The following is a 9,565-nucleotide window of genomic DNA, read 5'->3' on the forward strand; positions in this document are numbered from 1 at the left end:
TGGATCAGCAAAGGTTTCCACAGGTTTGTGGATAAAACAGTTGAGGAACCCTAAGGTTTTTGGTGAAATAATGATTGATGGACTTCGAATCTATTATCAATGCATTTTTTTTGTTTGTTTTTTACTAGGAAAACACAATCAAACAATATTCTCAATGACATTTTACATTACACACTTTAGTATTTCACTACCTGTGTGAACAGTAATAAGTATTTACAAAGACTTATCTCATTGAAAGTAATATAGGAATAGAAATAGAAATACAAATTCCTCATTAAAGCATTAGTAAATTATCTTCAGTGTTATTACAGTATTACAAGCTGTTCAGTAAATTGTGAGCGAGTGGTGGTTGAGTGAAGTCATTCATGTGGAAAGGAGGTTTTTGTATGATGGTTTCACCAGAATGAATCACTGTGGTGGACTTTCGGTGGAGGCACCAAACTCATCATCAGTAAGTACTGATTATTTTAGTTTCATTTATTTTCACACTTTGTTGACAACTGACATGTGTTAGGATTTGTTCTAAAATTGTGACTTAAGGATTTTGTACCAAAAGTTTGTCAATTTATTTTTGAAGAAAAGCGGCATGTGGAATTGACTGCACTATGTAAAAGACTTCTATCACTGTTTTATTTAATCAAAAGTGCAGAATCTGTAAAGCATTTATTGTAGATATATTTGACAAAAGGTTAGGTTATTTATTTTTTACTTAATTGAATAGTGAATTGAATCACCACGTGAACAAGAGCTAATTGTTTATTAGATGATAGATGACACAATATCCTTATTTGTTTAATTACAAACATAGTATTCTTTATTGCTCAATTATAATAGTAGGAATTATGGAAATTATTATATTGCATTTTCTTTACATTACTTAATCTAGTTAGTATAAAATCCATCATTTATACAATTCTGCATTATATACAATGCATTGCCTCTTTTTTATCTGTACTATATTGTGATTTTGTGACAGTTTTGAGTTTTATAGTTTTAAAGTAATATGTTTATGTTCCAATGTCTGGTCTTTGTTTCAATGTTTTGTTTGTCAAAGACTAAGGAACACAAAGTATATATATATATATATTGGAGGAAAAAAATCTGAAATTACAACAATTCTAACTAAGAAATTCAGAAATTTATTATTAGTTTCACTATTTTTGATAGGGTTCAAGTGGTTACTTCACAATGGTTTCTTTTCTGTACGTTTGGGTCCTGGAGAAACACCAAATTTGGGTTTGAGCTGAAATTGCTGCAAATGAAGTTGATATAATTCATGGTGTTATTTTCTGTGCAGCCGGTGCCGTGGTCAGGCCCTCTGTCTCTCTGCATCCTCCGTCATCTGAGCAGCTCTCTGCTGGGGACTCAGCCACCCTGGCCTGCCTGCTCAGTGGCTACAACCCCCCAGGAGTCCAGGTGAGCTGGGAGGTGGACGGGAAGGAGGTGAAGGCCGAGGTCCTGACCTCAGAGGAGGTGGAGAAGAGCGGCCGCTACGGCTGCAGCAGCACACTGACCTTGAGCAAGGCACTGTGGGAGCAAGGGGAGGTGTTCACCTGCAAGGTCAACCATGAAGGAGACACACAGTCCACTGAAATCACCAGGGCACAGTGTGGGAAGTAGAGATGTGTTCATACAACGCTGCTGAAAATGTGTGGCTTTATACTGTAGGAGAGAAAAAAGTTAATAAAAATATATGATGATAAGTAATGTCAATGTTTGTTTGTCATTAATCATACAGCGCTTCTGAAAAAGAATGGCTTCATAGAAGGAAAGAAGAAATGCTAATAAAAACTATGATGTTAAGTAATGTCACTGTTTGTTTGTCATTAATAATCTCACAGTTTCAGAGGCAGAGAGCTGCTTGTGCTTCTAAAACAATGACTGTTGCTTTTTGTTTATGTACGGTCAGCTTTAGGAGAGAATACTGTTTGCCTCACTTAAACCTGATGTGAGATTCTGTTTATTTTTTAGAAATCAATACAAAACAACAGGATGTTGTTGATTTAGGTTCTCAATTATTTTCATGTCAAGGACCCCCAATACAAACCCCTTAAGGACCCCTAGGTCCCCGGACCCCACTTTGGGAACCACTGGCTCAAGAAATGTCATGTTTAATATCTACACTCACAGTGTGGGCTGTAGAGAGATGCTCTGACTACTGGCTTTGCTCAATACTTATGGAAATGTAATGGCCTTCATAAAGAAAAAGCTAATACAAAGAAATGATGATGAAGTAAGCTTTCATTATACTAGTACTCTTTACACTGTGGCTGTGGGTTATAAAGAGACACTTCATCTGATTGGATGATTACTTCATCAAAAACATGAGGATGTATGACTTTTTACCTTAATTCATCATTAATGTGGTATGATTCTGAGAATTAAGTTGATTAAATAATCAAATTTTGTTTATCTTGAATACATGTGCATTATTTAATTGATTACATCAAAGTAACAGGCCATATATCAAATATAGCTGGGTCAAACATTAAGTTGTAAGGTTTGATTCCAGGTAGATTATTTAAAAACTAAACTTATTGGAATGCTAGACCTGATTATGTTTACCACATGGACCCTAGCTTCCCTATTCTGGGGCAAACATTTGACACAAATAGCAGATCTACAAGCTCACAATGCGTTGCATTGTGACCAGTTGTGAGGTTGTAGATCAGCTATTTTCAGTGAAGAGATTTGGTGTAGAGGGAAAAAAGGTGGTTAAATACACACTATAAATAATAATAATAATAATTTAAAATGTAGTCCCCAATCAAAGGTGAGACTACTGCGCTCACTTGTCATCTCTATCTTCCTATATGCTTGTGAAACTTGGACCCTTACAGCAGAGCTGCAGAAGAGAATACAAAGCATGGAGATGAGATGCTGCTGAAGACTCATGGGTATCTCCTACACCCAACATGTCACCAACGAGGAAGTCCGGCTAAAGATCAGCCAAGCCACATGATGACCTGCTTAACACTGTCATAAAGTGAAACCTGAGGTGGTACAGACACATCACCAGATCCTCAGGCCTGGCAAAGACCATCCTGCAAGGCACCGTACAAAGTGGCAGGAGACGAGGGAGACAAAAGAAAAGATTTTTAGAATGTTCAAATAGTCCATGTATACAGTAGGGTTACAGTGGTTAAACTGATGTTGATGCTATGTTAAATAATTTAGCTGGGGACCACCTGGAACCCCCTTAAGGACCCCTGAGGGTCCCCGAACCACTGTTCTAAATGCAGTGTGAGTCTCGGGGGACACGTGAACATCTGGGAGCAGTGATGCAGCACAAACCACTGTACCGTGACTATGTGTAAATCAAAGACTAAAGGGAAATACCGCTCATTTAAACAATTTATCCAACGATATTATAGTAAAGCTGCACTATGTAACTTTCTCTTCTACCCCAGATTTGAACCCGGTTTCCTGCGCAAGTGCTGATAGTTTTACCATTTAGCTAATAGAGCCTGCCTGCTTGCTCAGGGGATAAATTGAATCTTGACCATCAGGTTAAATTAGTGTCAGATCCTGTGTCTAGGTGAGACATGACCTTACACGATCTAAATGTCTTAATAGAAGAGCAGGGAGACAAAATACAACCACCCCAATTGCCGAAGTTATATTGTATTAACATACTCTACCATACAGATTAGACAACATGAGATTTTATTAATAAAAAAAGTGCCGCTTTAACTAAAACTAATTACCTAAAAACTGTAACTGAAACAACAATTTAGTTAAAAAATAAAAATAAAAAAAACAAGGCTTTACAAAAAACTATTACTAAATGAAACGTTATCATGTTTACAAACTAAGTAAAACAAACTAAAATCACAGAGGAAATGTCCTTAATGTTGTCAATATTTCATACATAAGCCATATTTTCAAGAATCTTTCAAATCTTAAAAAAACTAAGCCTTTTCAATAAAAAAAAGTAACTAAACTACCAAACATACTTCAAAAACGAATTAAAACTAAACTGAAATAAAAAAGAAAAAGTTATGAAATAAAAATGAATGAGTCGATTATAAAAATTAAAATAAATCAGTGAATTGCCAAGCCCTAGAATAGAGTTTCTATCGAGTATTGTTGTGGATCAGAACCATTGTCCACTCAAAACAGTATCTTGATCCACATGAAGTCTGTTCAGTGTGTGAATCTATTCTGGTCACATGGACAAACCAGTGAACCTTGAAGATGCAAATCTTAGTTTGATTCCTCTGGGACAACTGGCAAGCAAACAGTTAGCGCCGTTTCACTTTCCATTGAGCAGATGTTAGAGTTTCACTGCTATTTTGATTGATTGATTGAATACCTTATTTAGAAGTTTGCAGAAAAAAAGCACATGTACAGTTTAAATACAAGGTCAACTAAAAAGGATTAAAAAGCTCAAAAAACTCAATTCATAGAGCAGGTCACAATGTATAAATGATACTGTATATACTTGATACTGGCACTGTCACCGTATGTTATACTGTGAAAACCAGCTTCATTGAGTTGAACAGTACACAACATTCTAATGCAGGCCAGAGGGTTTCCACTTTATGAGGTCAATGAGATGAGATATGAGATCAAATAGTATATGAGATAAGATAAATATGATCATTATTGTCACCCGAGCATTCATTGTTGCCCGATTACTTATGTATATTGCATGCATTTGGAAGTAGAAGTACTACAGAGCAATAAACTATAAATGTTCAAAGTCGTGAACTCAGTTTGTCAATGTTGTCTGCAGAGGTGTTTTGCTCTGTTTTATCCACTAGGTGGAGCAAGAGTATACATTAATATTGAACCAATAAAAGAATATCAAGAAGAGCTTGTGACTAAACTATTATTGTACACTACATCCCTACTGGTCCTGAGAAAGTAATGTGCAAGCATGTAAATGATAAATACATTTATATATATATATATATTATATTGATATAACACACTTTATTTGTGTAAAGTTATACACATTTCATACAAAATGTATGCAAAGCAGGAAACAGATTAGAAGGAAAAACATGTGTGTTGCAAAAAATAATAAAAAATAACATTTAAATACAGCTACAATATAATACAAGCACAATATAATTTTAGGCATATAATCTATCAATAAAGTTAATAAAATAAAGTTATAAAAGGAAAATACAATTAATTAAAATCCCTAAATTGTGAGATGGTCAGGAAACAGTGATAGTGATAAATAGATGCATAACAACAGATTCATTCTATAAGCTCCTCTTTTGCTAAATAATGCAAATATGAAAATCACATTCTTACATAATGGGTAGAATTTCAAGGCAAAGCTAAACAAGTACCACATGCAAACACAGCCATTATGCAGTTGTACCCAGTGCTGTTGTCTGGGGGTATAGGCCTGGTAGGCTGAGCCTAAAAAAAATAGATCACACCACTGGTTGTACCTTCACACTGCCTAACTAATACTAATGCACTCTTTCACAGATCCAGCGGTTGGTAAAGGAACACATTTCGTCGTTCCATGTTCCATTAGCATCACCCGTAGTCACAAACACAACACAGTCTTCATCATTTCTGGCATTATCCGGCTGACCACCGGCAGTCAGCCAGTACCTGGGGAAGTAGGAACTTGCGATTCATTACAATATCTTTACATGCATACATTGCATAGGTTTTCAGTCTATCAGTCAATCTTTAGTTTTTCAATCGACACCCGTAATTATTCTAAATATTATAATGCAAATCTCAGTTAGGTTGTTTTTTAAAACCACAAATTAAAGCATGATGGATTGAGACGCGCTCCGTGCGTTGGGAGCCCGGAATTTGATGGTGACCTGTTACTGTGTTGAGCGTTGTGGTGTCTAAATAGTAAGGCAATAGCTTTGATTCTTCGCCGAAACTTCACCGGCTGTTTAGACCAACTTGGAGCTGATATAAGGCGCAGTTTGCTTTTTTACTCGCTGTGTGTAGCATTATAGCATTGTGCCAGACAATTAAGACCCACTCACCCAATAGGCGGTATATTGGTGAAAAATCATTTGGTATATAAAAATGAGGGCACCGGGCGTGAAAATTACAACTGCGTTGATTGGAAAATAGCAATGATACTAACTGTGCTGCCCCTTAGCGCTGCCCCTTAGCGCTGCCGAATGTGCCGGGCAGAATATAGGCTAGTCTTACGTTTGTGTGGTCAGTGTTGTTCCATCCACCCACTTCCAGATTCCTTCTTCTTCTATGTCATTCAAACCCAGCCACACTCTCCGGTTTAAACTGCGAACAAAGTCCTGGACAGAAAGGTGCTGGTTAGTAAGATATAGCACACGCATACACACACAAGCACACACACGCACATATTCATGTACGTACGCACACATGCACGCACACGTACAATTATTTGTTTTTTATTCTTCAACACTTTTTGAAGGTGCTGTGTGCATGGTTCCTACTTCTAAATGTTATCCATGCCTTAATGGTATAAACATCTATTTACATGTATCTCTATGTGCATGTGTGTGTTGTCTTGGTATTCAAAGGGAAATGTGCCAGTGTCCGTGGTGTGTGTTTCTGAACGCAGCATTTTCGGAGCTTGTTAATCTGTTTGTTTGTGTGCATGTACGTGTAGATGTAAGAATAAAAATGTTGAATCTTGAATCTTGAACTCACACACATTTCGTACCTGTTTTTCTTTGCTCTTTATGACCATCAGGTCTGATTGGTTGTCTCTGCAGTATTGTCTGCTCTCCTCCCAGTTTTTCATCTCAGTAGATGAGATGTAATAACACAGACCACCACCAAAAGTAAATCCATGTGATTCTATCAACACATTTATGTTAGCAAATGTTTAGTTTTTTTCTTCTTCTTCCATTTGCTCAGATTAATGACAAATGATGAACACAATTACATTCAAATGAAAAAGAAATGATGTTACTGACCACAAAGAATCCTCTTCAGGTCATCTCGTTCTTCAGTTACGTTGTCATATCTGGACTGCAACAGCTCAAAACTGGACTGTATCTGGTCTAGGTCTGTGGCCAGGCTTCTGTTCTCTTGAATCAATTGAAAATCTGCAAGTTGCAAGAAGGAGAGTGAATAAACGGATGAGCTTTAACTACAAACTTGTTTGTGTTAGAAAATCTTCATTTTGACAATGAGGAAATACTGTAGATGAACTCCCCATATGGGCCACACTTATTTCTGCCTGACTAGATTTTAAGCCATTGCATTCTTTTCAAAATAACATTTTGCAGGAGGGGCCCGTTTTGCAAAATGGCACGAATCATGAACATCATCTACCCCAAATTTGAGTTACATATTGAAGGGCCTCTAAACAACGAAGCCAAACGTGATTTCACTTCCACCCATAGGGGGCATCACAAATGCTACAAGTGCCACTGTTCATTGCAGAAATGTGACTTATTTCCACCAAATTAAGCACACATGGTCTCATGAATCATGTGACAATGACAGTCAAACAGTGTTTTGATACTTCATACATTTGCCTATAATTACCCTCAGAAATGTGTGGGCGGGGTCTATTTCTTAAAAAAAATGCCATATATCATGAACGCAACATCCAATCACACCCAAATTTAACTGGCATAGCATGTTGAGAGGCCTCTATGGTGCCAGTGCCACAAACAGTGGCACGAACAGTTGCACCATCTGTCTTACAAATTTTGTAAGACAGAAACCCTGCAGCTTCCTCATGACGGCTGAAACCCATGACTAACATAGCCCTGCAGGCCTGGCGGAGATCTGCACTCTGAGGAGCGCACTTTTCTAGTTGTTACTGTCCTGTGACTGGCTTTAACTGGTTGCTAGTTGGTCTCTATTTATCATGTTGTACTGGCCTGCATGGGAACAATATTTACAAAATGGGAGATCTACACCTACATTTTCTAAAATAGTAACATTATCCAACTACCAATACTGCTACAGCTGCTGTTCGTACTAATAAATCACTACTACAACTAATAATATATTTTATGGGATATCATGTCCTATCATAGACATATAACATTGCGTTCCTTACACAATTTACAAGGGTTTAAGGAAGATATATATATATATATTTAAACTGTTGTTTGTGTCATGAGTACATTCACACAGAACATGAATATTGTGCTGTGATAAAGCAACACCATTTTGCACCATAGCACCTTTCAAAACAATGTTAAGTGCTTCACTTAAGAACACATAAAAAAGACAACATAACACAACAGATGGAATAAATTAAAACATTTGGGGAATAAAAGCAACTTTATAAAAGTGTGGTTTCAGGAGAGATTTAAAACAAGGCACAGACTCTGCAAGCCTGATCTCCCCAGGCAGGGCATTCCAGAGTGTCGGAGCTCTGATTGCAGATCTCCTTTAGTTTTTAGCTGGCGCTTTGGAATGACTGTAAAACTTTATATTATTAACATATAGCTGTGTATGAATAGTTTGTGCAAAAATATTCACCAACACATTTTCGTATTGTTTATTCTTAACGTCTCTAGGTGTATTATGAATATTGTGAATGTTGACTTACAGAGAGAGAGTCGGAGACCGATGTTGAGGAGAACATGAACAATACAAAGCAATCCAACACTGACCCCAACCAGCCTGTACAGTCTTATGTCTGGAGGACAAACAAATGTGCACACACACACACACACACACACACACACACACACACACACACACACACACACACACACACACACACACACACACACACACACACACACACACACACACACACACACACACATAAAGGAGGGAGTAAGATCAGTTCAAATATTTCAACCTATTATTTAAGAAGTTGAAAAAGTATTTTTGTGATTTTTAGTTTCAGTGGCATCTTTACCAGGCTGAAGTATCTTCTGTGGATCTTTCTCCTGAGCTGTAGTCTTGGTGTCAACATTCTCATATATATCATCTTCCGCTTGCATCTCAATGTTTTCAGAATGTCCAGCAGCCACAGCCATTTCTACCTTTATGACTTCTAGCACGTATTTGATACTGTACACCTCACAACACACTGAAGAAAAGAGAAGTGTTTGCTTTCTTTTATTCATGTGCCTCTCTTCCTCGTTTATGTTGGTTGGTTCTGCCCTCATGTAAAAAATTAAGCAATTCAAGAATGAAAAAACAAGCTGCATACAGTAGCTTTTGTGAAATGACAGCACGGCAGAGATTGAGTGGTGTCTGGAGTGGGTGTACTCTGGCCCACACCCTAAGGAAACAGCCTGTTCTTTGACGTTTATATTCATTCATTAAAAAATAAAAACCTAGCACTGGTTATATCAATAATTGTGGTTATGTCCTCTTTTCATCTACTGAATTTATTTATACATTTTTAATCGTCCTACTGAAAGGACGGCACAGCAATCACGCTTAGTGACACACTAGCAGTGTGTGGGTGTTCACAATGCCAACTATAAAGTAGTGTGTATAGTGATACTGTAAGACATATGGTACATGTATTTATCCTTCACTACACCACCTGACGAGAAGATAAAGAAAGAATGAAACATGACACCAGTAACAAACCAAAGTGTCTTTCAAGGTGCTTGTAGTAGGCCTAGTACAGCTCTTTGTTTGAACAACGCAATAC

The 9,565-nt window shown here is 37.2% G+C and overlaps 1 protein-coding gene across 1 annotated transcript; it reads right to left on the reverse strand.

The window, feature by feature from the left end:
* Nucleotides 1-4,989: 4,989 nt before the first annotated feature.
* Nucleotides 4,990-8,961, reverse strand: LOC311059886 (hepatic lectin-like). The gene is made up of 6 exons (XM_084077990.1): nucleotides 8,816-8,961; nucleotides 8,498-8,587; nucleotides 6,900-7,031; nucleotides 6,644-6,780; nucleotides 6,148-6,251; nucleotides 4,990-5,580 (listed from the first exon to the last, which is right to left on the reverse strand). The coding sequence occupies exons 1-6, from the start codon at nucleotides 8,934-8,936 to the stop codon at nucleotides 5,433-5,435; spliced, it is 732 nt and encodes a 243-aa protein (XP_083934116.1). The 5' UTR covers nucleotides 8,937-8,961; the 3' UTR covers nucleotides 4,990-5,432.
* Between the last annotated feature and the right edge of the window lie 604 nt (nucleotides 8,962-9,565).

The sequence above is a fragment of the Gymnoscopelus microlampas genome, assembly GCF_963454915.1.
Source record: "Gymnoscopelus microlampas genome assembly, chromosome: 2".
Classification (NCBI taxonomy): Eukaryota; Metazoa; Chordata; class Actinopteri; order Myctophiformes; family Myctophidae; genus Gymnoscopelus; species Gymnoscopelus microlampas.

Coding starts and splice junctions, on each gene's coding strand:
- LOC311059886 (XM_084077990.1), bottom strand. CDS start 8,936: ATGGCTGTGGCTGCTGGACATTCTGAAAACATTGAGATGCAAGCGGAA. Junction 6,781..6,899: donor CCTGAAGAGGATTCTTTGTG/GTCAGTAACATC, acceptor ATGTGTTGATAG/AATCACATGGATTTACTTTT. Junction 5,581..6,147: donor ACAACACTGACCACACAAAC/GTAAGACTAGCC, acceptor CTACTTCCCCAG/GTACTGGCTGACTGCCGGTG.